The sequence below is a fragment of the Passer montanus genome, unplaced genomic scaffold (genome assembly GCF_014805655.1).
Source record: "Passer montanus isolate IOZ18808 unplaced genomic scaffold, ASM1480565v1 scaffold32, whole genome shotgun sequence".
Classification (NCBI taxonomy): domain Eukaryota; kingdom Metazoa; phylum Chordata; class Aves; order Passeriformes; family Passeridae; genus Passer; species Passer montanus.
In genome coordinates, this window is record NW_024367930.1 from 3,750,649 (window position 1) to 3,776,505 (window position 25,857).

A 25,857-nucleotide genomic window follows, 5' to 3' on the forward strand; every position below is an offset into this window, starting at 1 on the left:
CTACTTAATTATATTTGGATAAAAAGCTGCATGGATACTCTTTCTTCAGCTCCCAACAGTTTTACTTCAGTTGGGGTTTTTTTTTAGTTCTTTTGCTTAGAGACGCATTTAAGATGAATGGAGGAAGCTTCTTTCACATAACAAAATAGAGAACATAAAGGGATTTGTAAAAGTTTACTTACCTAGTGGGGCTCTTGCTTTTTAATAAAACTTTCTCATGTGGACAATATCAAACTGCCACTTCTCTCCAAATTCCCTAAACAAATTTAAAAGCAAGGTGCATTGTTTCCTTGCCAGCACAATCAGAGACTCTACAGACTGAGTGATGCCACTTCTAGGCAATACAATTTTTATTCCTAGTATGCTCTTAAGGGATTCCCCAGGGAAACTTACTTATTTCTAGCAAACTACAGGAGCACACAGTTGGAATTTTAGAAATATTTCTTAAGAACCCACTGAGAGAGAAAATATTTGAAGGACGGTACATATTTTGTGATGACCTGGCAACGCCACAGCAACTCACTTACCAAGAAGATTAATACAAGTGTGTGCAATAGGTGCACCCTAAGGTAACTCAGGGGATAAGATACTTTTACTTACAGTCATGGTTAAAAGCAGACATGCATTTCATACTTCTAGAAGGATTTGATAAAATCATAGCTATAGAATAAAAAAAATAGGTTAAACAAGGCACTGGAGGGATTATCAGGTTTCCAACAAAAGAAACAGATCTTTGTGATTTAGTTAAATCCAATGGACCACGGGAGGTAAAATAATGACCACTTTCATTGAATGGTTAAGTTATATGTGGACACATCAGCTAAGCAAGCACTGAAGTGGCAATGTCTACTTTCAAGTTCTTTGACTTTGTTTTCAAAAAAAATCAAATGCCATCTATCACAGGGGACAGAATTAAAGACCTAAGACAGAAAGGTGACATTAAGCAGGCTGTATGCTCACTGGACCCCATTCACAATCTCAAAAGAAGCTGGATGCATTTGGTAAGAAACGATTGACATTTATGTTTTTCTCAGTAGGCCTAATTAGGTCTGACATACATCCATTCACACTCAGATAGGCACAGAAACCTTCAAGGTTATTTTCCAATTATTTCCACCTACAGTGCCTCATTTTGAAAGGAGTGGGAATCTGAACCTTCAAAAGAGGCTACAGGTGCTTTTCCTGCATTCTCTCAGCAACTGAACACTTAATAATAAAAGTACTTATTATTTAAAACTCATTACTTTCAAAAAAGGATTTCTAATCTCAGCATCTTTGATCCCATCTTTACTTGTTACTGACAGAATTTTTCATCACCCAAATGGTATAAGTACTGTCCTGATATTGTAAAAGCATTTTAAATGCCCCAAAAGTCAGGTCTGTTCATAACACTATTATTAATGTAGTAACATAAATATCTATTTAAACAGCATAAAAGGTGCTAAAGGATGGTAAAGTAAATTTTCACACATGAAAGAATCAGATAAAATAGCTTCCCCAAAGAGGTTATGAAATATTAAAGTTAAGATAAAGGTCACTTGAAAAGACACATCACATTTAGCACTGTGTCATGGGCTGGTAGTAGAATCCCCAAATCAAATGAATCTCTTCTCTTCGCTTTGCTTAAAAAAGCAGAGCTTGCTCTAGGTTTATATAAATATTGTCATGAAATGCCAGAGGCCTATCAGCATTCAGCTGATTTCCACAATGGTCAGATTACCTCTGAAAGGACAGAATTCTTAATTTAATTCCTAAATATCACAATATTCTGAATAATCTTTCCTAAATATACTTTTTCCTGTGATTTTTTTTCACAGATTTTGTAATCTGCTGTATCATGAACTGAAAACAGCAGTCAAATCAACAATGTTACAAATAGACTATCTCAGAAAAACAAGCCAAAAAAACCTCTTGGTAGGACCTACGTATTTTTTATATCACATCTGTTCAGTTTTATTTGCTTTGTTTCTAATGATGGCATTCAAAGTGTCAGAAGCAGAGGCTTTCATCTAAGAAATAGCAATGCCATCCTTTCTGCAAGGATTTAAGGAATGTCCTTTAGGTTCTAATCAAGCAGTAGTTTGCTTAATTTCAATAAGTTTTAATAAAACCCACAACTGACATGAACATTAAAAGAAAGGAAAAAAAATGCTCTTACTATTGGCTAAACTTCAGAACTTTTCAACATAGTATTTCAGAATGTATAATTGTCTCCAATTTGTTGATGCGGAACTAAGGGAAAACAAGGTTAAAAACTGACCCAATATTATGCAGCATTGGACTCGGGAAAGAAACCTATGTACCTTCAGGTTCATAATAACTGGAAATGAAAAAACTGACAAAATGCAACTGTTTGTGCAGCACACAAAAGCCTTTTCTAGAGACAATTGCATAAAAGAGGAATAACCAGCAATATTAATGTTTAAGGCAAAGAATAAATTTCATGGTTTTGAACGAAAAAATGACAAGTTTGTATTTAATAGCTGAGAAACAGTGAACTTGAATGAACATCTGTAGTGTCAGAACAAACCCTCCCTAATACAAAATGTTGTAAAGCACTAGGATGTCAAAAACAAAAATGAATTATCAGGTTTGTAGAACAACAGATATTGTTTCAGCTATCTTTTGAATTCCCATATACATGTAATGATCTGCAAAATACCTGTTCCATACCTATGCCATTTTAGCTGCTCTTGTTTGGCTGTCAATGTTGTATAAGCGGTGCCTCTGCACAGGCTCTGGGCACCTCCATGTTGAGTAGACACCATGAAGTGCCAGGCTCAGACAGGAGATTGCTCTCTGCAAGATGAGATTTTAAAGCATTCAAGACAGGAATACTATTTTGTCATCTACCTCCTCTACCACACATGTCTTGTGAGGACTTGACGGGGTGAAAAATAGAGTAATAATACATTTAAAGTTCACCCTTCTAGACAAACCTAAACTTCAGAAGTATTATGTGCATATAAATGCCTTCTTAATAGAGACTTTTCTGTATTACATTCAGAGAAGCTTACTGTGTCTGCCTCTGTAACATACCCTAGGTATCTCACACTGTTCCCCATCATCTTATTCTGGAACTCCAACATCACCATTATAGGATTTGGTGCCAATATGAGCACATTTCAATCAATCCTTAAACACATTCCATTCATGTTTCACTCTCACAAGACACCGGCTATTTGCTTCCATCCTCTAAGGAAGCCCATAGCAGGAATGACAAGATGTTAGGAATAATCAGGAAAATTAGTTTTATGCCCCTAAAGAACAAAATGTCATCTTTGTGCTCTCAGGCAGGATGTTGTCTTTCCTTAATAAAAAGAATAGCTTTCGGTATCTACCAAGTAAATCCAAATCATTGTATCATTAGAGATTACTCATATTTATTCCTGCATCTTGCTTCATTTCTTCCCTCAGTTTTATGACATTATCTTCTGTGCCATCTACAATCACAGTCTAGTGTGAGAGAATAGCAGAAAAACCAGCACTACCACTAGCTCTTTCCTTCCCTAGGGAAATCAACTATAGCTTCTGCTACTCCAGACTATCCAGGAACTTAGGATATAACAGTATAGGAAATAGTCTTCCCCAGCCTCCTGCTCTCCCCTTGCGATCTCTAACCATTTAATTTCTATGAAGCAGATGTTATGATTTACTAAGCACTGTTATTTCACACACCTATCGAAAGCTACCAAAACAAATTAAAGGGTTAAGCAAAAATCACAATGTAAGTAAAGCACACCTCTCTTGATGTGAAGTATCAATGAAAACATTTCAGTGTCATACTCTTCCCCTAACTGCTGCAGGTTAGTAACTCAAACTTTATGTATATAGCAACTAAAAAAACAAAACTAACAAAAAGCATCCTACCAAAACCCCCAGCTGTATAGTACAAATATAGCTTGTTTCAAAGCCCCAGTTTGTGTGCCAAGAATATGTTGTGGAGCCAGTGGTTTGTTGCACACCACCCCTCAAACGCTGACATGTTTTGACAACGCTGCCACTAACTCTGAGTTTTAAAGCTGAAGAGAGGGTAGATGTTCACCTCAGCCATCTGCCAATGCAGCAGATGAACACGATGCAGACATTCCATAACTGATGTACCTCAACTCAACAGAAATCCTGTGACTTGAGACATACTTTCTCACGGGAGATAATGACTATAGAAACTACAGTGACAGCACAATTTTCCTCAAGAGTGATATGCATGAAAACGAAATATATTAACTCTTTCACTATAAAGTAGATTAAAAGATAGAAAAACTCTTTGCAGATGCATTCCCTTGCTGATTTTTACCCTCAGAAACGCATAATTGAGTTTTGAAAAAAAATTAGGAGGTACTATCTGAAAGAAGCTTTCTTTTTGGAAAATGTATAGTTCCTTCTGGAAATCAAGAGAAATCATATTCCCAGAAAATTCATCACAGCCTATAGAACACACTTGTGTTTCTCATCAATACGAATGATCATCTGTAAAAAGCAATAATATACCAGAATTTGTAAATGTTAAGAGTTTTTTTCAAGGTAATCCCTCTGAAACCTCTACAAATTCAAGTGCCAATTATCAGCAGTATGGAAACAGATCAAATGAAATTACAGAGACAGATTTCACCATCTGGAAAACTCATAGCAATTTCTACATACAGTTTTTGCTCCTTCTTTTCAGAACTTATGGAGCTTCACTCCTCATACCTGTTTTCACATATTTGTGAACTTTTCACATCATCTGTGATTTAGCTAAAAATAAATGTTATTACTGTACTGCAGAAGAAAGCATCATTAATATGCAGTATGAAAACTATAGACCACAAGAACAAATCCTGCCGGTCTGAGCAGCCCAGATGAAGCCAACCTAATTACCTGAGTGAGAATGTGTGCAGAAATGGCCTGTCCTCCCTTCTGAGACCAATATGCACACAGGTAACTACCTCTGGCTCTACAGATATGATTCTTAAATTCCCATCTCAGTCTCCCACAATTTTGTACACTGAAGTTTTGTACATTTGGTTTATTCTTCTGCCCCTAAGTAGAATCAGTTCTCTGATCTGATTCTACTTCATTCTTCTTCATGTACCCTTGAAAAAAGAAAGGCTCCTAGCAACAGGGACTGCATCTTCTCAAATAATGTATTCCAGTGCTTCCTCCTGCTACTTACATGTTTTCCCCCAAATATTAACTCAAGCTATCCTTGCTATGGCTGAAATTAATTTCTTACCCAACTGCAATATATTTGGTGCATATTTCCAAGGTCTGTTATGTATGCTCTTGGGGAAACTATGAATAGGACAATTCTGTACAGATACACTGTGAGCTGCAAAGGTTCCTCCACTGAATAGAACAGCAGGACCTCCTTCCTAAATTCTCCTCTTTTCATGGCTTCTTCTCTCAAGAAAAGTCACAAAATTCCTTTTACCTAGTATTTGTATCATAAAATGTTCATTTTCCATATGTATTTGGTGCTTAGGGAAAAGAAGAAAAGCAAAGACAGAAGAGCAAAGGACAAGATTACAAAACTAGAAGTTTATAAACTCACACAAAATATTATTATCTCTTCCTATGTATTAACTTTAGATTTCTTCTCTACTGTTCTAATTTACATTATATGGGCTGTGTAACTACACTGGTTTAGAGTTAAGCCCCTTTTTTAATACTTGGAGGCCTTACATTTATTCAGTTCCAACTCTGCTCTCAAAGGAAACTGGCTATTTATTTCAGCAAATGTATTCAAGAAATGTAAATCCAGCAAGAAATAGAATAGTTGTGCACAATGTTATATAAGTTTAGCATAACTATTCATTTCACTGTCTAAATCCAAGCTTTTTTTTTTCTTCCTTGTGAAATTCACAATTATAATATTTATAGATAAATCTAATAGATTCTATGGAAATAATTTCAAAGCTTTTGATAGCTCACGGTAACCAACAGTAAATTCAGCACAGTGTGTAGTAAAATCTTACTGCAGTAACTTCTTCTTGCTACCTAGGAACAATAACAAAATATTACAGGATTTTTGGGTGTTTCTTTTTTTTCCCATTTTAAAAACACAATTTACTCAAAGCATAAGGAAGAAGTACCCCCCTCTAAATTTCTGAATGAAAATCTGCTCCTTATTCTCCAACATCTCCTTTGTTTCACATGACTACCCACTTCATACTCCATACTGCAGGATATACCCATCCCCAGATATACCTATTCCTCTCTTTCCTAACAAGTCTGTCCATTCTACTTAAAGAGAAAGGAAAATAAGTCTCTCCTTTAGCAGGCCAAGTGCTTCAAATGTATAGACTAAGAGAACAGAAAGGATCACTGTAACAATCTAGTTTAGCCTTTTGTATAAAGGACAGCCCAAAACTCATTCTGGTTTCAATGTGAGTTGCAACTGACTTAGTCAGATTATACATCAGTGTTCCTCTAGGTACAGTATTCAAATGGTTGGTTATTCTTTCCCATGTTAAAGATCAGTACCTGATTCAGGTATGAATTTGTTTGGCTCCTGTGTTCAAATTCTGCCCAACCTCTGCATCTTATAAACACCTTTGTCTGCCTGACAAAATACAGCTAAATCCAGAGCAAATAACAGATTACACTGTGTTACCTAAAGAGCATTCCTCCTTAAGTGCACCCCTGGGACAGCTCTGACACCCCCTAACTGGAGCTGTCTGACACAAAGCTTTTGGCAACAAGTATGCTATCAAAACATCTGTTGTGACTCCCTTGGAAGCGCCCCCTCTCCCACACCATATGGCCATCGCCACCGAGTGGTACCCAAGGCCACAACCCAGCTCTCATCACTCCCTGTCCTCTCTGGGGACGCCAGACACTGACAGATAATTTCACACACACTTCACACTTCATCAGCAGGAAGGACAGCCTGCTGCAGTGAAAGGAGACATGCCAAGCATGTCGGTGTTACAACACACTCTGTCCATATTGCTGTCAGAAAACCCTGCTCATGGAGTACCTGATGTATACGCTAAAGGAAGGGAATTTTTTTTTTTTTTTTTGTCTAGCACTGCTATTGCTCCTTCCAAGTGGCAACTGCTTTCTGTGTAACTGGGTGTACACCTGGGGCTTTGTCAACACAACAATGGTAGCTGTGGGTGCGAGGAGCAACAAATAAAAGACAAACATGGTCACAGAAACACAGCAAAAACATAACACAGCAGATCAAACTTCCTACTGACTTAGAGTTTTGCTGGCACAAAAAATTAACTTATGATCTTATGACAGGATAGCAGACTAAGAGAAAGTAAGAAATTCTTCCACAAGGTCAAGTGACAAAATCTGTTACTATTAATCAGGTAAATACAGAAGCAGCATTACTACTCACCAGTACATTAGAACAGTAATGCAAAGAGAGGCACAGAGAACTAAGGGATTTCGTTTCCAAGCAAAAACCCTACCAACAAGTCAGTTCAAGGAAGAAAATCTGGTATCGGTGATTTTATTTCCCACAGCTACAAAATGACCATTTAAATCCTCTGTTCATAGTTACCAGTCATTAGAAAGGCTCAAAGCCCATGCATGTAGTACTAAATGCTACTCCCACAGTGGATCCTGTACAAAGAAAGTAGAGCTAATAGGAAAGCACTCTTGATAACAGCAGGAACACACCAGCATCTCACGAAGACAGAATTGAAGATAACACCAATCTACAGTGAAAGTTATATCATAGAATGATAGAAAGGTTGAGGTTGGAAGGACCTTAAAGATCACCTAGTTCCATACCTGAAATGTGCAGGGACACATTCCACTAGACCAGGTTACTCAGAGCCTCATCCAACCTAGCCTTGAATAATTCCAGGGATGGGGCATCCACAACTTTTCTGGGCATCTTATTCCAGTGCCTCACTACTGTCACAGTCAAGAGTTTCCTCCTCAAACGTAATCTAAACTTACCCTCTTTCACTTTAAACTATTCCCCCTTGTACTATTACATGTCCTTGGCAAAAGTCCCTCACCAGCTCTCTCGTAGGGCCCCCTGCAGTACTGGAAAGCTTAGAGGTTGCTCTGAGGTCTGCCCAGAGCCATCTCTGCTGCAGGCTGTACAATCCCAGGTCTCTCACCCTGTTTTCACAGGGGAGGTGGTCCCACCCCTTGAGCATCTTTGTGGCCCTCCAGCAGATCCATGTCCTCATTCTGGGGTCAACAGAGCTGGACACAGTACTCCAGAGGGGGTCTCACGACAGTAGAGTCATTAGATCAGTCTGAGGCAAAATCTTGTGCTGCACCTTTCAAGAACACTGCTGTGCAGAGTCCAGAAAGCCAAATATTAACTTGCCCTTAACAAAAGCTTCCTCACTATTGGTCCCCTTTTCTTCTTTCTTGCTGTATTTTTTAAGAATAAATCAAGCTCTTCTTTAGGAAACTTGAAAGGCAAATTTTCCATTTGCAGCAGGAAATGGCAATATGGAAACAAACACTTGCATATCAGAGCTTAATCACCTCCACTGTGCCCAGGTTGACTCACTATGAAAGCTGGTGATCACACATTGCCTAAGAGCTATTTTTGTTGCATCTGCAGCAGCTAAGACACTGCACCACTTCTTCTGGCACTCCAAGTGTCCAAGCAGCAGATCTTTAGCTGCTTGACTCTCAAGTTGCCCTCTACCATCTTTGCTCTTTTGGATTTACAGTATGGCAAAACACTGCTTAGATGCTTATTAAACAAATCTGTAAACTGAACAGGGAAACAGCTCCATATGAGAACACAGACTATACTCACAAGGCTTTGCTTTACCCTCTACAGATTGTATGTAGAACACTAACTTCCTGAAATGAAAGTGTTGCCTGACTCAAAGTATCTGCATTAGAGGCTGTCAGTTACATTTAAAGCACACAGAGATCTTGATGCTGTGTAAGCATTACTGATGCACAGGTTAAACTCCCTGGTATAAACCTCACTTCAGCCCCCAGCATTTCCCTACACATAACTCTCATCAAGAGTACAAAGTCTCAAAATGGAGCACCTGGAGATTGATGCTATTTCCACAGCTGCTCTGTAATATATGTCAACCCCAGGAAGGTTTTGAGTGATTTAAGTCACATTATCTGCTGAAAAACTGCCCAGGTGCAGTTTCAAACCAACAGCCTTTTAACTCATCCTGAAAAACTAGACCTTTAGACTTAGCTCTGGTCTACGGGTCAGTGCTTTGCTTGCCGTACTTAAATTAGCTATAATTACAAAAGTAAATAAATCTCACACACAGATTTCACTGACATACCAGCACCCTTCTTCTATGAAAGCTGAATCACGGAATTGTTAAGGTTGGAATGGACCTCTGGAGATCATTTAGGCCAACCCTTCTGCCAAGGGAGGGTAACCTAGAGCAGGTCACAGGTGTCATTCCAGGCACAATCTGAATGTCTCCAGAGGAGAGACTCCACAACCTCTCTGGGAAGCTTGTCCCAGTTTTCAGCTACCCTCAATGAAAACAAGCTCTTATGTTGAGCTGGTATTACTTGTGTTTTAGTTTACAGCCATTGCTCTTTGTTCTGTTGCTGAGGGGCACTGAAAAGAGTCTGGCATCATTCTCTTGGCACCTGCCTTTGAGATATTTATATGCATTTCTTCTCCACATGAAACAGGCCCAGCTCTCACAGTCTCTACTCCTAAGAGATGTTCTAGACCCCTGACCATCTTTCACCAGACAAGTAGTTCCACTTTTTTCTTGTACTGTGGACCCCAGAACTGGACAAAGCACTCCAGATGTGGTATCACTGGGGCTGAGTAGAGAGGCAGGATCAGCTTCCTTGACTTGCTGGGCACATTCTTCCTGATGCACCCCACAATACCATTGGCTCACCTGGCCACAAGGGCTCATAATCAACCTGTCATCCACCAAGACTCCCAGGTCCTTCTCAGCAGAGCTGCTCTCTAGTAGGTCAGCCCCCAACCCATACTTGTGCTTGAGTTCTCTTCTTTCATGTATGCTTACACAGAATACATAATTGTGAATTGTGTCTGTGGGGAAAAAAGAGAACCAAGAAATAGAAGAAAGAATGCCTTTCCTGACACACTTTGCTGTGTCTGCACCAAGCACGTCCACAGACACCCTTACTGACACTGTCATGAAAGTCAAAGCTTTTCTAGTTGAGTCCCCAGTGTTTTGTAACATCAACATATTTTCCTTCTTCAGTAAAGCCAGCTTCCTTCTGTGAGACACACAGACAGTTTTTACCACCAAAGACACTGAACAATCTGGTCAAAAATGGTACACATAAATACTTCTTAACTATTCACTTACTGCTGTGTTGCCCAGTATCAGTGTTGACCAGATAATTTGGGGTAAAGGACAGACCAGAAAAAAAGAGCTACAGTAAGAGCAAACAAGCAATAAAACCAAACAGAACCCACATCACTAGTCACAGCTATAGAATAAATAAATAAATGGTGAGGGTACAGGTTCTGCTCCTACTGAATTCACTGGCTGGCTTCCTATTTATTTCAACTGGCCTGATAAACACATGCATCCCTCCAGCTTCTGTCCTGCCAGAGAGGAAATCTGGCAGACAATCCATCAACATAAGCTACAAAGAATCAGCACTAGCACTGTGAAAATTCAACTGCCATTCAAAATAACATTCAAAGCTAGGAAATTACAGGAAAAGCCTTCCAGCAGCTTCAACTGCTATTGGATATACAGCAATAGATTTAATTTAAAGCAATCCAAAAGCTACTAAGTGTGCTCTCTATGCAGAATTTACCTAACAGAACATTGCTGTAAAACTTTAAATTCTCAATTCTCTTTTTAATTTTGCAAAAGCACTACTACACAAACACTGTTAATCATATTCCTCATGTTTAAGGTCAGATCTGAATGGAATGGAGAACCTGTTTCCATAAACTCACATCTAATTCACCACAGCTATATTGTACAAAAAAAATGTAAGGCAAAAATCTGGACAACTGGTTATATTTCAGCTACATCCTGGTGGAAGGGACAACTGATATTCAGCTCTTTTCCATTTTGAAGTTATTTGGCTATAGATCAGATTAATTAACCTTGCTGGACACACTGCAAATTCCCCTCTCTGTGTAAAAATCAGAGATAGGAAATGTTCTGTGCTGTACCAAAAAGTGGTTGTACACATCTGAGTTCTCTCCTGTTGATTTACTACATTTCGTACTGGATTAAATCTACTACTGGGTTGTTGGGATTTTATTTGTTTGTGGGTTGGTTCTGTGGTTTGTTGGTTTATTTGCTAATCTGGGGTTTTTATTTGGTTGCAGAGCAGAAGTAGAGAAGCATCTCCCCTCCGTTTAGCCACATTTTTCAACAATGATACTTTGAGACTGGTATGGTTATTTTTATGTCACATAGGAAAAAAAAAATTAAAAAATTATTACATTTGTAGCTAGTAATTTCCCTGGACAAAGTTATGAAAGTTGAAATCACAGAATCGTTATCTTTAAGAACAGTGGTGTTCTTAAAGGTCCTAACCCATGAGCTTACATCCAAACCTAAAACTCATTAGAAGTGAAAGCTGATGAGAATTGACTAATGAAAAGAAGCTTCTAATCCTTTAACTTGTTTTCAGGTGGCTTCTTTACTTGGATTTTTTTTAGTTTGCTTTTTTGAAGGCATTGATTCTAAGTTTCACTCTTGCTGCTACTATTTTCTAAAAAGATTAGTATTTCAGGATGTCCAAACCTAAAGCAAATGCACAAGGATGCCTGGGATTTGTTATTTTGGATCTTGAAAAATCTGAAATCTACCAGTGTTATGTTTTCTCCTGAGTAAATAAAGTGTTTCATTTCTATGCTTCATATTCAATTTCTCCACAAATCAAACTTAGATGAGCTTTGTAAACAGAATAAAAAACAAAGCCCCTTCTGTTTTCCACTTCCAGAAAGTAAAACTACCTTTTGTATATATGTATACACACATATTTCAGATATAGCATAATGCTAAAGGTGCTGTGAAACTGCTGTAGTGTTTTACGGGTTGATGAGAGACGTGCAAGTGAGTACAGCAGAGGTGAAACAAAAGTTGAAAGTCCACTATTCTCCTTGGCTACCTGTATCTTCTTAAGATTAATATTTTGCTCTTGTAACACTAGCAAGTTTAAATGGTTTCAGTAGTCCTGCACACGTTTAATTGGATACAAGCAACATAAACATTTGATGACCGGAACAAGTGGATTTCCCATCCTCTTATCTCCTTAAATCACAGGAGAAAAAAAAAGAAAAAAAAGAGAGATGAGAAAAAAACAAATTAAAAAAAAAGACTACACGAGATCAGCTAGTGTATTTCCTAGATTTAAGCCTCAGCTGATGGAAAACAACAAGACCTTCCAAAAGGAATTTAATTTATCCAAGTGCTTTACTATCTGGCAAGCAGGAACAAATGTTTTTGTCTCAGAAATTCCAGTAACATCATTCTTGCTCTTGTACTCGATGGGGTCTTGAGGATTTTTTGTTAGTTTGGGGTTCTTTTTGTTAGGTTGCTTATTTGTGGTCCTTTTGGAGGTGAATTTTGTTTTAGTTTTCGGTTTGTTCTTTTTTTTTTCTTTTTGTGTTTTTTGAGATGATCTCAGACCCCTCCACCATCACATTCCCACTCAAAAGAGAGTCAAAAGAGAGCTATGGCCTGTTCATGACTGCAAGATATGGAACTATCAGTGCAGACACTGCAAAACATGAGAATCCAACATCCACATAAACAGCAACTGAAGTCAACATGTTTCAAATGGTGGCCCTGTGTGTATAAAAAACCAAGTAAAATAAGTAAACATCTATTCTTCATTTTCCTATTAGCTCCAATGGTTAAATGTGCCTTGTTAAAATGGTTAAAGATGCATTGTTAGCCCATTCCAAATAACACACCTGCACAGAAAGCATTAAAAATATATATAAAAATAACTCCAAAAGCTTTCCATGAGTGAAAGCCAAGATCAAGAAACTGGTGAGGTTAACAATGAATATGTTTTTTAAATGCCATTCTGCCTCTAATACTTCATTCATAAGTGCACCTGTAAGTACTCTATACAATAACACTTACAAAACAAATGCTGACCCAGCACAGCAGATTAGCAAGCAGCAGGGTCTGAGTAACTGAATATTAACAGCTACTTCAAAAACAAACTAATGAGTTTCAGGTAACTAGACTCGATTAATGGTGTTGCTACTTAAATAAAATGAAGAACAAGAGTAGGTCAGCAACATTCACAGAAAAATAAAGAAGCCACTTTGAAAACATTTAAGTTAAAAAGACAGAATAATGTAACAGCCATATGGAAGTGCTTCCTAATTTTTTTAAGGAATGCCAGTAGTAGTCTTAATAGAACTGACACCCCTGTTAACACTTTCAGTTTAAGTGAATTCAGTAACAGCTTTTGAATGACCTGATTCACCTGACCCAACAGCTGTGGCACAGATCCTGCAAAATTGCAGAGCTATTCAATAGTTTGGGACTCCACACCTTTTCCATACACCTTTAATATTTAGGCCAAACAGAGACCATCAGGTTGATTTCCTAGCCCCACGACTGTCTTGCTTCCTACCACAGAGTTTTGTGAATTAGATGGCAGGACAATGCATCATAGATACCATGGAGAGCTCTAGTAAAGGGACATTTAAACAGTCATTGGCACATGTACCAGGCCGGAGGTCATTCACTGAATAGCAACTATGTCATTGTTTCACAAGATAATTTTGAATCCTTAGTACCAGATAAAAGGGAACATTAAGGAAGAAGTTCAAGCCCCAGGCATTTAAAAGGAATATGGTTATACAATCCTTTCAGAGGTAACTCATTTACAGCCAGTAACATTTCCAGAAGACATGGGTAAAGCAAGAGACAATCAAGCTTGCAGAATGATGGAAGACCATTCAGAGCATATTGTTGCTTCCTCTTGTTCTCTTTGCTTTAAATTCAATGCAGGATTTTATAGTCCCTTTGCACAAAGAGATGACTATATATTTTTCTCCATAATTCTGCAGCAGTCTTTGTCCTATATGTTGTGGATCTGTCTCTCATGGCATATAGACGACCTTGCTTCAGTGAGATAAAGACAGCATGCCCACTTCTGAGCAAACCACATCTTCACCAGTTCTGAACATAGTGTAGTTCAGGAGCACATTTGACTCAGGGCATGGAGAAGTGGGAACAGGGAAACCAACTTTCACTGGTAGCACAGGCTCCCTGTCACTCACAGCAAGATCAGCTCCAGCATATCCTCTGCAAGGCACAGGAGAGAGCAGAGGGATAAATAAGATTTGCCACTTCTTTGCAGCCCCTCCACCTCCCCAAGGCAAGACACTCATATTGGGAGCTGTTGAATTATAAACTGAGGAAGATATCCTCCTTCTGCACCACTCCACTTGATAAAACCAATACTGAGCCACACTTTAAGGACTGTGCAAGGCAAGGAATCATTAATCACATCTGGAGATGAGCAAGAATCCAGACCATGCTGCAGCAGGCAATGTAAAACGTTCCCTGTGAGAAAACACAGCCTGGCAAACTGGCACTCTGCCCTTCTCAAAATCTCAAGTGGTATTCAGGGGCAACCTTATTAGACGATGCTACAGTACTTCCACTGTTAAGCAGTCACAAGCACAGCACACTCAGCTCCCAAAGTTCATGGTATTAAAATAATAAATTAGAAACACTTGTCTCTCTGCAGAAGTGCCTGCAGCACAGTCTGGGACAAGCAGCAGGAGGCAATGACTGTGCAAGAGAAGGGTATAAACAGCAGGAGGGAAATGTCGAGTATATCAAAGGATGCTCCAGATAAACAAAGCTACTCTTGTCATGAACTCACAGGCTGCAGTGTGACATCATTATGAGCCTTCTACAAGAGCCTTCCCTGTGAAGCTTCTCCCTGACCCTTTCACACAGCATACAGGTCTCTGAGGTGGAGCCTTCTATGAGACTTTTTAAAGGTTTCCTTCTGTGAGGAAATTAAAAAAAAAAAAAAATTAGTATGCAAGACATAAATTTAGACTCAATCCCACATGAAATTCTATCTTGTTACCCATTCTGAACTATGTTAAGCAAATCAACGTAGTTCTAAAGTCCATAGCACGTTGTTCTAACTGTAGTATGGTGATTTTCAAATGTGCTCCAGCTGTTTGATTGAATAATGTTCAAAGTCCCTAAGCATACTAGTTAGCACAGTAGTTCTCAAATATCTATTACTTGAACATCAATCAGGTGAGATAGAGAGAGATGTACAATCTAAGAACTCACTTTAACTACACTAAAATTTCCAAGGTGTACATGGCCTTGAAATTCCAATTCAGCTATCTAATATTATAATGTTCTAAAACCTGGGAGTGTTTTACTCTACCCTGTATTAACAAAAGAATGAATTCTGAACAACTTCAAAAACAGGAACAAAGTAATTAATAATTTTCAAACACAGCTAATGAATCTTTCAGTGTCCCCCCCATAAATACAGTCACACATTGCTATACACAATACTATTTCTAGTGTTAAAAGAAAGGAGCAAGGCCCATAGTGCTTCAATGGCCTCAAAAGGGTTTATTTTGTAAGCTCATGTTTAGCTTCTAAGAAGTGCAATGTTCTTCCTGATTAGCTTTATACTATTTGGACACTTAAATACCTATCCCAATGAATCAGATGGAGGAACTACCAGTAGGTACTTTCTCCAGAAGAAATTGGGAGGCTCATTTTAGCTATCCAACTTTGAAAACCTTATTTCTGAGCTCCCCAAGTGGGATACCAGAGTTTCAACGGTGGAATTGCCAGATAAATCTGCTCAGCATGGAATACTTTGAGCAGGCTAATTCAGTTGGTAATGCTGGTAATGAATGTCTGTAATGATGACAAGGATCCTGATGAAGTACCACTGTGCGTTTTACAGGCACAGCCCGTATAACCAACTGATCTGTAGGCAAGTAGCAGACTTTTCTTTCAGAGAAGCAGGCTTCTTTACATCCAGCTGGAGCCTCTGGTATGAGAAGGCTGTGGGTCACAAGAAAACTGAACAAATACCTCCAATCTTCAAATCCAACCAGACATAACAAAGAAAAAGACAGGCAATTCCTGGAAACTGAGGACATATGGTAGCCCTTGCATTGTACAATGTCCCTCAAAGGCAACTATCTTATAATACAGAGGCAACTGTATTATAATACAGACAGCAATGCTGGTACTTCCACAGGGATAAATTTATAGAATCATAAAACATTAAGTGGTTGGAATGGACCTTATAAATGACCTGGTTCCAATCTTCCCTGCCATGGATAGGGACACCACCACCCACTAAATCAGGTTGCTCAAGGCCTTATCCTATCTGGTCTTGAACAGTGCCAGGGTTGGGGCATCCACAGCCTCTCTGGGCAACCTGTTCCAGTGTCTCACCACCCTCACAGTAAAGAATTTCTTCCTAATATCTATAACCTAAATTTCCCCTCTTTGAATTTGAGCCCATTACTCCTTGTCCTATCACTACAGCTCTGGATGGAGAGTCCCGCTCTGGCTTCCCCATAGGCCCCCTTCTGACACTGGACACTTGCTATGAGGTCTGCACACAGCCTCACAGCAACCTCTTCTCCAGCCTGAACAGCCCAATTTTGTCAGTCTGTCCTCAAAGGGCAAGTGCTCCAGTCCTCTTATCAACGAAAGGCAGCTTTTTGTCTGGCCTTATTACATACTTAATAATCACTCCTTGTATACAAGAGGACAACATATCACAATGAATCAAAGTTCACCCATTAAGATCTCCCTACATGCTCATTCCCTCTTTCCCCTCAATGCAACAGTGTGTCTCAAAGTCCACACACTGTCAAATACACATTTCTGGCAAGAATACCTTGAGTGCAGCTTTACCTGTTAGTAGTTTTGACCATAACCTGAAGTTTTGAAGAATCAGAGAGAAGCATGACCTAAAAAATGTATCATAGTGAAATGAATTTAAACATGCTCTTAAAATGCTAGCTGTAAAAATGTACTGAATTGTTGAAAGTGTGCATTCTGTTAAACTCTGCCCTTCCTACAGATCTTACTAGTAAATAAATAACAACAGTTACCTCAATGCAGCAGCTGGTGTCTGTGCCAGAGCAGAGTATAAAAGAGCAGTGTCAGTTAGCATTCAGCTGCTAGGCCAAAAAGATTTTTATGCAGCTTTAAAATCACATTATAGAAAGATAAAAATATTTACTGTTTATATTTGTATCACTGAACAACAAATTGGACCCTACTGAATGAGACTGTGCAAACATGGAGAGAAGTTTGTGTACAAGCCACTTGGATAAGTCAGTGCTTATTACAGGTGCTCCATCCTTTAGACACATAATAAGGTTAATGATGAATATTAATAAAGCTCACCTCTCAGCTCTCAAAAATAGTATCAAAACCACAAGACTGTTGGAAACCTCGAGAAAACCAAAGAAAACCCTGAACACAAACCTCAAAGCTTTGCTGTGCACAACTGAAGGGCAGAGCAGGGTGCAAGGGTGGCTCTCGGGCAAAGCACACGGGCAGGAGGCGGGGAGCCAAAGGCACACGGCGGGGGGATGCCAAGCCCAGGGACCCCCCGGCCCAGGGGGCAGCCAGGAGATCCGGGACAGCCAGGCGCCACCGGAGCGCTCTGCCCGGCCATGCCGAGAGCGGCGGCAGCAAACGGAAAGCACCGAGAGAACCCGAAGGGCTCGGGGTTTAAGTGACAACTGGGACTCCAGAGGAGGTCAGCACGGTACCAAACTGGGACTCCAGAGGAGGTCAGCACGGTACCAGAGCGCTGCACTGCGCCCAAAGCTCAGCCTGAGCGGGGCGCACACGCGGCGGGGCAGACACGGGCGGTGTTTCCGCGGCGGGGCTGCGGGGACAGGCTGGGGCTGCGGGGATAGGCTGGACAGGCTCGGGACTGCAGGGACAGGCTGGGGCTGCGGGGGGCGCGGCCGCCCCGCTCCCCTGCCCTCCCTGCGCTGCCCGGCTGGGGCGGGAGGTACCGTACCGGCGGGCAGGAGGCATTCCAGCGGCGTGAACGCGCGCTCCATGGCCCGCGGGACGGTCAGGCACACGGCACTGGCACGGGCGGGACCGCGGCGGGGGGGCAGGCGGGCAGCAGCCGTGCCCCTTCCCGGTCTCCCCGAGGAACGCCTACAGCCACACGGCCGCGGCGGCCGCTGCGCCGGCCCTTGCAGGAGACAGGCGGCGGCGCTGCCCGGGTACCTTGGGCCGCGCGTTCTCCTACATCCCCCGGCCGGGACCAGGGACCGGCACCGGCATGGAACCGGCACCGGGACCGGGATGTGCTTGGCACCGGGGCGGCAGGGCAAGCCGAGGGAATCGATGGCCGCCGCAATCCGTTGCTCGGCGGTTGATTCAGCAGCGGAGAGGAAAGGCGGGACAAGTTGATTGGCAGCAGTGGAGGCCTATGGGCGTGCGCAGAGGGGGCGGGGCTAAGGGAGGGCCCCGCCCCCGGCAGCGCCTGAGGCGGGAGAAGGAAAGAGCGGGGGGAAAGGGACAAGGACGGGGGCAGGAGAGTCAGGGAGGGGACAGGGAGCGAGCGAAGGAGTACCCGGCCTCTCTGGGCACCTGAGCAGTGCCCACCTCGGTACAGCGACGCTCGGGGAGGGCCGCGAGCACCTGGGGCGCTGTGCCGAGCGCTTGGCTTGGAGGGAAAGCCTCAAATGGCTTTCATGGAAACTGGAGAGAAATAAAAAGTGCCAGGAGTGCTCGTGCCCTCGCATGCCGCCTGTGTGCCGGCGCCCTCGGGATGCAGGGAAAGCCGTGCCGGAGGGCTGGCAGCATCCCGGCTCTGCTGTGCCCGCCTGTGCCCTTGCAGCGCACCCAGAATGATGCGGCATTCCTACGTGCCCCTCAAGTCTCAGTCAATAAAATCTCAATAACATCACAAAACTTGTCAAATTCGTAGTTTCTTCTCGCTCAGAGCTCTTAATTAGGGCGTTAATCGTCTTCAGGCATAAAATGGACAACGCTGCACAATTCAAGTTTGCTCTGGGAGCATAGGGGACAAGTTGTGACCGCTCACGTGTGTCAACAATGTGTTCCCACCTCCTGGAGCGGCCTTGGCCCTGCAGGAGCCCCTCTTCAGCCGCTCCGTCAGGGGCAGCCTCGCACGCAGCGGCGCTCCCGTGCCCGGCTGCACGGAGCGGAGCTGGCACGGCTCTCCCGGGAGCTCGCCGGGAGCGCAGCGGAGCGGGGCCCCGCAGCAGAGGGCAGCAGAGGAGCGCCGGTCCTTCCCGCCATGTCTTCCCGCCGTCCCGTCCGTCTGTCCGTCCGCCGCCCCGGCAGCGCGGCTCGGAGCGGCCGGGAGGGTCCGCAGAGCCCCGCTCGGAGCCGCCGCGGGCTGGACCAGACCGGAGGACAAGGTCTCCTTCTCCTTGAGAAAGCATGAGCGAGCTCCATGGGCTAGATGCTCACAGGGGTATTTTCCAATGTAATAATTATGTGGTTGTTTGTCAGTGAGGATTTCCAGTCAAATTGAAGGGAAGTGGGACCAACATGTCAAGCCCATTCCTCGACCCGTCCTGTTAGTCTGAGATTCACACTCAGATCAACGTGATTTAAGTGGCTTCAGTGGTGGGCTAGGTTGGGCTACATGTTTAGGACAAGGGGGTCTTGTCCGTGAGAGTTTCCAGTCAAATCGAAGGGAAATGGGACCAACATGTCAGCCCATTCCTCAACCCGTCCTGTTAGTCTGAGATTCGCACTCAGATCAACGTGATGTAAGTGACTTCAGTGGTGGGCTAGGTTGGGCTACATGTTTAGGACAAGGGGGTGTGGCTCCAAACTGAAAGAGGGCAGGTTTAGATCGGATATTCGGAAGAAACCCTTTAGGGATTTACAGTGTGGTGAGGCACTGGACTGGTTGCCCAGAGCAGTTGTAGGTGGCCCAGCCCCGGGCGTGTTCAAGGCCAGGCTGGATGGGGCTCTGAGCAGCCTGGTAGTAGAAGGTGTCCCTGCCTACTAAAGGGGGATTGAAATGATCCAGATGACCTTGAAGGTCCAGTTCAACGGATACTATTCCAGGATTCTGTGGTTACCACTTTTGACTATAGGTGCACCTTTGGTTTTAGTGGTGCAAACACCAAACCTTTGCTTGGACCTTTCAGAAAAGCTGCCCTGCCACCTGTAAGAGACTACTACATTGTATAAGCAATTCTGGTCCACAAAGGCTGATAGAAATTTAGAAGTATTGCAAGTGTTCGTGCCTTGGCAATGAGAGAAATGAGAGATTATTAGGAAACAAGGAAAAGATATTAAGGACATCAAAAGATTATAGTTGTTTACACTACAGAAATAGAAAATGGTTTGTTATGCTTTTGTGCCATTTAAAATTTTATTTCCTCTACATTGAGGACTTGAATTTCAAAGGCTCTTAGGACATTGGTGTCGTCTCAGGGTCCTTCTTCAAGCAGGTTAGAAACAACCAGAATTAGGAAGAAGCAGCTTGCTGTCTTTTCCAGGAATGGAGACCGTGTGGGGGCTATCATGCATGTGGCCAGTGCTCTCCTCCTCTTAATTACATTCTCTTCCACTCTGCCTCCCCACCCTGCTTCCTTTCGATTTTGACAGGCACTTTTCAGTTGCCTGGTAATACTATTAAACCTTCTCCAGGATAGCTTGTTTTTCTTCTTCAGTATCTTTCAGTGTCTTTGTCATTTTGTTTTTTAATCGCTCTTGAGGGGGTACTATCTGCTACAAGTAGTTGCTGATAAGCAGGTTCTTATGCATGAGAAGAGTCGTACTTGCTCGGAGGGAAGGTCCAATTCAGTCAGGGCCCTGTTCCTGGCATTGTTCATTTACAAGTCTTTCTCCTCCTGTTCCCCTCTTCAATTTCTTTTTTTTTCTTTTTTTTTCTTTTTTTAAAATTTTACTGTAACTTCCCCTCTTCAATTTCTTTCTTTTTTTTCTTTTTTTTTTCTTTTTTTTTTCTTTTTTTTTTTAAATTTTTCTGTAAATGCAACAGTTTCCATCTCTCCATTCCCTTCATGTCCCAGAAGATGCTTTTTCCACCTCTGTCACATCTGGGCTTCCAGGCAATCCTTTACCAGCCACGGTTGCAAAAAAGTAATTGTACCTCTCTCTGCTAATCATAGTAATGCATGATTCATCACAATAGCATTGCAGAGAGAAATCAGTCTTGAGAGACCAGGCTGGTACTAGTACGCTTTAACTCTTTTCAAGATGAGCAAGGGTCTGCAAGGTAAGGCAAACTGCCAGCCCACTACACAATTAGGCAAAGGGCAAACAAGGCAGACACTTCTCTCTCTAAACCCAGTTGTTCTTTCACTGCTCTTTCCTGCAAATACAAATCTTTCATCCAGAGTATAAAGCTCTTTCAGAATCAGCTCCACAGGAATAGCTTTAGTAGATGCTATAATGCACTGATTTTGAAGGCAGGACCTGACAGCTATTTAATACTGTTTATCAGAGCCTAACAAAGGTATCTAGTAGAGGAAATGTAGAGAGCAAAATTAATAACTCCATGCAGACTGGCACATTGTCTTATCTATAAGTCCCTTAAGAACACTGAGCAGTCAGGAGCCTGATTTGCTGTTTTGAAAAATAAGCACTTTCAACTCCTTTTTGCACTTTACATCTGTGCTAGGACATCCATTGAATTATCCTGTGAAAGGCTACCATTTAATAAACTTAGTGATATTTTTCTTGTCACACATGAGAAATTCCTCAGTAAATATGACACCTGTTTTTCTAGGTAGGATATAGATTGAACAATTCTTTTTTCTTTTAGCTGGATCTCAAACGAAACCTTTTCCCCTGTTCTTTTCCTCTGGTTGTACATGTCTACATTACTTTGCAAGATTTGCAGAACAGTGTACAGAGAGACTATTCAAAAAAGACATCCCTGGAGCACGGATATTGTGCTTTGATTACTACTGTCTCCTCTGATTAGCTAAAAGGAGGGCAAGTGACCTCAAGCCCAAGTGAGAAAATAAACAGGCAAGCAGATGTATTTCCTGAGTGACAGATCGGGCTGTCTGACAGAGAAAGTTTCAGAGTGACAGGCAGGAAGGGTTGAGGGAGTATTCACACCCTTTAAACTTCCTCTGGTAACTACGCAGCCAGTCATGCCTCTCACCCGAGATATCATCCATTAGGTTTGTACAGGCTTGATGATTGGACTGCGCAGAGAGAAAATGCAATTTATATATATATATTACTATATATACATTTATATCCATAAAAGCTTATTCCTAGCAGACTCCAGATAGCTTCCTCTTCTTTAGGAAAACTATGCTGAGGAGTGGTCAGTTGGGCAGCTTCTGTGGAACACAGTTATGACGTTACTGGCAGTGCTTTTCAGCACCACTAAAACTGATCGGGTGGGAAGGGTTGAAGGGTGATTAAGAGGGCAGCAGCTTTTATTTACTCATAACATCTCCTGGGACTTAGCAAGGAAAGAACAGGGAAGTGGGATTGCTAGGGGATTTACACAACGGGGCTAAAGCCTGCAGTGTTTGCTGTTCTTCCTTAGGATGATCAATCTCTGTGTATCCCGGTACAGATACTCTGCTGAGGCTAACTTGTAGTAGCATTAGATGCTCTCAGGATTTCTTTTCCTTCGTTCAGATAGACTAATCTAATTGAGACTGAAAGATTTAGAGGTATTTGGGGACTTTGTCCAGCAAAATGATAGGACGTGTCTCTCGCATTCACAGCATAATGCCTCTCTCCCAGATGAAAGTCAAATAGGCCTGGTAATGCCAGACATGATCATTTAATACTTTATTTTTTGCCCCCTCTCTTCTTACATTTTTCACCAAAATGAGAATCATATCTCTGTGCTTGACTGAAAGTACTTTAGGTTCTGTTCAAGGGCTACGGCAGATTTCACTAATTGGCATTCTGAAGCCTTTTGATTGAAAATTATGTAGAATCAAAACTACCCAGGTACCTTCAGAGGTCTCTCTTGGTGATGTCTGAAGCAAGCTGCTTGTAAAGCAGGGTGTATTTGTTCCTCCAGCTACTCTAATTTTATTGCTAAAAGAGAACAGTCCGTACCAAGCTGGCAATCAGGATTCATGGAACATGTAAATGTTAAGAATACTTTCTCCTTCCCTATACTAAAGGGAATCCAGAGTTAAAAGCTGGGATGGTTCATTCTGGTACCTATTCTAGCATTTATGCAAAATAATAAGGTTGAGAATGTTTAGCTAACTCAACTGTCTGATTGTCTGTACATCCCTAAGTGCTTGATAATTCAAAAAAATGCAGGCATAAGTAGATAAATGGGATGCTTTATTACAGATATATCCTTGCAGTTCTTCTGTGCCAGCAATTTAAGTCCTCATAACCTTCTCAAAACTCAAACACCAATTTGAAAGGTACAGACATAGAGGGAAAAAAAAACCCCTGCAAACACAGGCGGACAATCTAACATATATACTAATAAAGTCCAGGTCCTGTAACAACTAATGGAGTCAATTTCACATTTGTTTTGTTTCAGGTCCTGAAAAGATTTTGAAACTGTAAAAAAATAGAATGTAAGTGCAATCTGTTTCTGAAATGTTATAGAGCAGGCTAGAGATAAAACATATGAATTATTTTAGGTCACAGAGTAAAGCAGAAGAAAATAGTGAAATAATCCTGTGGCTCACCAGGCAAGACACTACATTCAGAAGACTTGGATTTTAATCCTGTCTCTGCTACTGGCATGTGTAGACAGAACCAAACCCCATGGATCCATAGCCTCTAGTGTATATAATGGCTTAGGAATTAAGTTAGCTTCAAAGAGATCTAGCTCATAGATCTATGAGCTATTCTATGCCTTTGTTGCCTCATCTATAAAATGGCATCAATAAGGTATACCCATACTTTTAAGTCAACCTAAGATCAACAGCCAAATACAAATGATTTTGTACTACTAATGAATAGACAGATGGCATTTGTTTAAGAATCAATTCTATACAAATTGAGAAGAAGATTTATTATGATAATCAACAATATTCTGTCATGAAGATGGATGAAAGATAAACTTTGGAAAGAGGATTGTGTCTTGAAGTGATAACTTTTAGAAATAACATTTGCATGAAATCAGCTGCTATCAAGACACTATGGACAGCAGTAAGCAGAGACTGTGCAGGTTAATACCTATGATAATATTCTTGACTTTATGAGGTCAGGAGACTATGGATTCTTGAGATGATAGGCAAGCTGTTTGACTAACCTGGCAAGGAATTCCTGGGAGGTCTTGGCTGTGGTGACCTGGCAGCACAAGAAGAGTTTAGTAGGAGCAATCCAATGATTTTCTGCACTCCATTCTGCCTGGAAGAATTGTGGTTTTTTGACTGACATGTACAGGAGCCTTCATTGTCTTACCGGAACTTTCATTATCTTATCAGTGTGTGACAGCCAATGTGGAGAACCACTCCACAGATTCCCCTCAGGATCTTTTCTCCAGCACAGCCTAATTTCTCTTATAAGTGCATTCCACAACACTAAAAAAGGCTGTGTTTTTAGTTCTTGATGTCTTTACCCTGAGTTTTGTTAACTCTTCTACAAACAGCTCTCTCCGTAGGTGACCCAAGGAAGTAGCATTTGGGAAATGAGTATTGTGTGTTTGGACTGGGTGTGAGGTGTGGTGAATACTGTCCTGGGTCACTGGCCATGTCCAGTGCATTAAGAGTGATAGAAAGTAAGTTGCAGTAGCTCCACACAGTGGTTTATCAGGTTTCTCATCCCTGTCCCATGGGAGCAAAGCAGTCTTGTAAAACTGCAATGGGCAACATTTACCATTAGTCATTTGAGCATGCAGCGAAGTCGAGGTGACCTTAAGGCTGTAGAGACCAGAAGGTGAATAGTGGCTCAGGATAAGAACAGGGCAAGGCCCTGCTCAGTAATCATTGTTGTTACTTCTGCCTTGGCTGGGCTCAGTTTGGCCAAGGTCTGTATGGGATTCTCTGTGGTGGTGACTTGCCAGGGTGATGGAAAGTGTGGCCATTGATAACTGGCATTTGCATTTACTTGCATACATTTACTGCATTGACCTCTCCAAGTTACTGTTCTAAGTCATCAAAGTAAGGGAAGAAATGTTGAGTCCTGAAAGGACCTAAATTTTTAAGGGCTAGTGTTATTGTGAGGGGGAGCCACTGAGAAGGATCTCTGGAATGGAAATGATGGAAGGCACCCAGCTGCTTCAGTGTCTTTGTTAGGTTCCATGAAAGTGGCAGTACTGTCTGAGGAGCTGTTTAAAAGGCTGCAGTAGAGAAAAGATAATGGCTGCAATTCTGTCCCGCTAGTCTGAACAAAGCTGCCTGAGCCTACCCTTTCCTCAAAGGCTAAATCTGTTACAACTTGCTTGCTAATTCTGTCGTTGGGTCCCAGGTGGAGAGAAAAGGACATCCTGCTGGGACAGAGGGCAGCCCTCAGATATGCCTTCTGGAGTTGTTATGTGAAGAAAACAGCTCTTCTCTCAATTGTACAACCTTTCTCAACTAGTGCATGCCTAGCTGGAGATGCCTGCTATTAACTCTTCTTTAATTGAGAGGAAAAAAAATCCTGAGATACCCTATGGAACATTGAAAGACCCATAGCAAAAGAGTATTACACAAGGCACAGTATGTCATTTATTCACATGTTTTAGATGCTGCTGCTTGTGGATATGCATACAAGTATGCACATAGATAAATATGGTACATCTTCTTTTAGTTTTGTTGCTTAAGTTAGCTGTAGGCTGACATATGATAGAGTTCAGGTTTAAATCTTCCAAGTAAAACACTTTGAAAGCAAACCTATTAAGGCTAATAGAATGAACTTACAATGCCCATGGTTAAGAAGGAGGGGGAAGTGAGACACTCAGTAAATTGTTCACCAAATAGCCTGTCACCGCTAGTCTGCAGCTGAAGGCCTGACGATGGATCATTGTATTATCACTAATAAGCTTAATTTTAAA

At 41.6% G+C, this 25,857-nt stretch overlaps 1 protein-coding gene across 3 annotated transcripts in view; it reads right to left on the bottom strand.

The window, feature by feature from the left end:
• The window catches only part of TPK1 (thiamin pyrophosphokinase 1), a 303,299-nt gene extending 284,977 nt beyond the window's left edge, over window positions 1-18,322 (bottom strand). Inside the window, exon 1 of one of the 3 annotated variants that reach the window (XR_005628163.1) lies at window positions 17,929-18,316. Coding sequence is in view for 2 of the 3 variants with exons in the window: in XM_039715197.1 (XP_039571131.1) it covers window positions 17,929-17,971 (43 nt within the window). In the remaining variant the exon portion in view is untranslated. Of the gene's footprint in view, window positions 1-17,928 lie in introns of all 3 variants that reach the window. The other 2 variants (XM_039715197.1, XM_039715196.1) reach the window with 2 other exon arrangements.
• Between the last annotated feature and the right edge of the window lie 7,535 nt (window positions 18,323-25,857).